Source organism: Laccaria bicolor, genomic scaffold (genome assembly GCF_000143565.1).
Source record: "Laccaria bicolor S238N-H82 LACBIscaffold_16 genomic scaffold, whole genome shotgun sequence".
NCBI classification, from domain to species: domain Eukaryota; kingdom Fungi; phylum Basidiomycota; class Agaricomycetes; order Agaricales; family Hydnangiaceae; genus Laccaria; species Laccaria bicolor.
This window is the reverse complement of record NW_001889887.1, coordinates 785,544-786,671: the sequence shown is the minus strand read 5'-3', so window position 1 is coordinate 786,671 and position 1,128 is coordinate 785,544. Positions and strand designations below refer to the sequence as shown.

At 46.5% G+C, this 1,128-nt stretch overlaps 1 protein-coding gene across 1 annotated transcript in view; it reads right to left on the bottom strand.

Moving 5' to 3' along the window:
* Positions 1-782, bottom strand: part of LACBIDRAFT_328394 (uncharacterized protein) — a gene marked incomplete at both ends in the record, with an annotated part of 1,528 nt that extends 746 nt beyond the window's left edge. The window contains 3 exons of the mRNA XM_001882324.1: positions 105-305; positions 366-643; positions 680-782. Coding sequence (XP_001882359.1) covers positions 105-305; positions 366-643; positions 680-782 — 582 coding nt within the window. The remainder of the gene's footprint in view (positions 1-104; positions 306-365; positions 644-679) is intronic.
* Between the last annotated feature and the right edge of the window lie 346 nt (positions 783-1,128).

The window sequence follows — 1,128 nt, the reverse complement described above, 5'->3', positions numbered from 1 at the left end:
ATAGCACTCCCAACAAAAAGGTTAGCGGATCGCCCATGATTGGTGAGAAAATGCCTGAAAAAGTCAGGGAACTGAACGTCGTCGTTCATGCATGCTATTCGTACGTCCCAAAACCAATCGGCCTCTCGTACTATCAATTCATGGTCCCCCGAGCGCCACGGCGCACGTTCTATGGGACCCAATAATGTCAACCCCATGAGTGCTGCTGCAACGGGGGGTAATTTATGTTTCTGGAATCGGTGAACAAGGTACCGATCAAGGACCGACGTGTATCGAAAACATAAATCTGAACATTCTGAACTACACTAAACGATGGCCGTCAGAAGGCATGAGTGTCGTTAAACCAGGTAAATGAATATACTCACTCGGCTGTGGAAGCGGTCCCGCAATAGCCTAAAACCATCCCACCACGAGATGAAGCCAACGACATTGTCCGAACTATCCTTAAACGGTAGCAGGATTTCTGGATCGTATTCTTCCAGAACCTTATCCACAGGGCCAGGATCCAGTTGATCACCGCAAATATAATGAGTCAACCAATGTTCCTTGGTGTAATCCAATGCAACGGCTGTTCTTTTCCCGTTGGATCCACCATGAAAATCGGTGAGGGTTTGAAGACACATTCTGAGAAGGAGAGTGTGGGCTTTGGAACCGTCAGTGTACAGGTTACACGACCTACGTCGATCCATAAGAAAATCCCGAAGGGACGCATGGTAGAAATGAATAGGATTTTTATCAGAAACAGGGATGTGAACGATGGAGTGCAAGTCCCAAAAGGTCATTGTAATATCCTCGGGTTCGAGTCGGAGAAGCGCCTGGAGGAATTCAGGAGTCGGACTTTGTTTGCCATTTAGGTAGAAAATAGCCCCAAGTATAGATATAGCCCTCTCTGTTTCTTCGCCAGACTTCAAGACATGGCTATAGAGCTCGTCGAGTACAGCGAAAGGGTTAGTTGCAAAACTAGTAGACGAATCCACTGATTCACAGATATCAAGTATTAGCTGAAGCTGGGCGGTTGGAATTTTACGATCAACATCTGTGAACCTGATCACTGTCGCAGCAAAAATAAATTAGCCGGATGATTGTTGGACAAGGAAAGAAATAACATCTTCTTGAGGCCACGGCCGC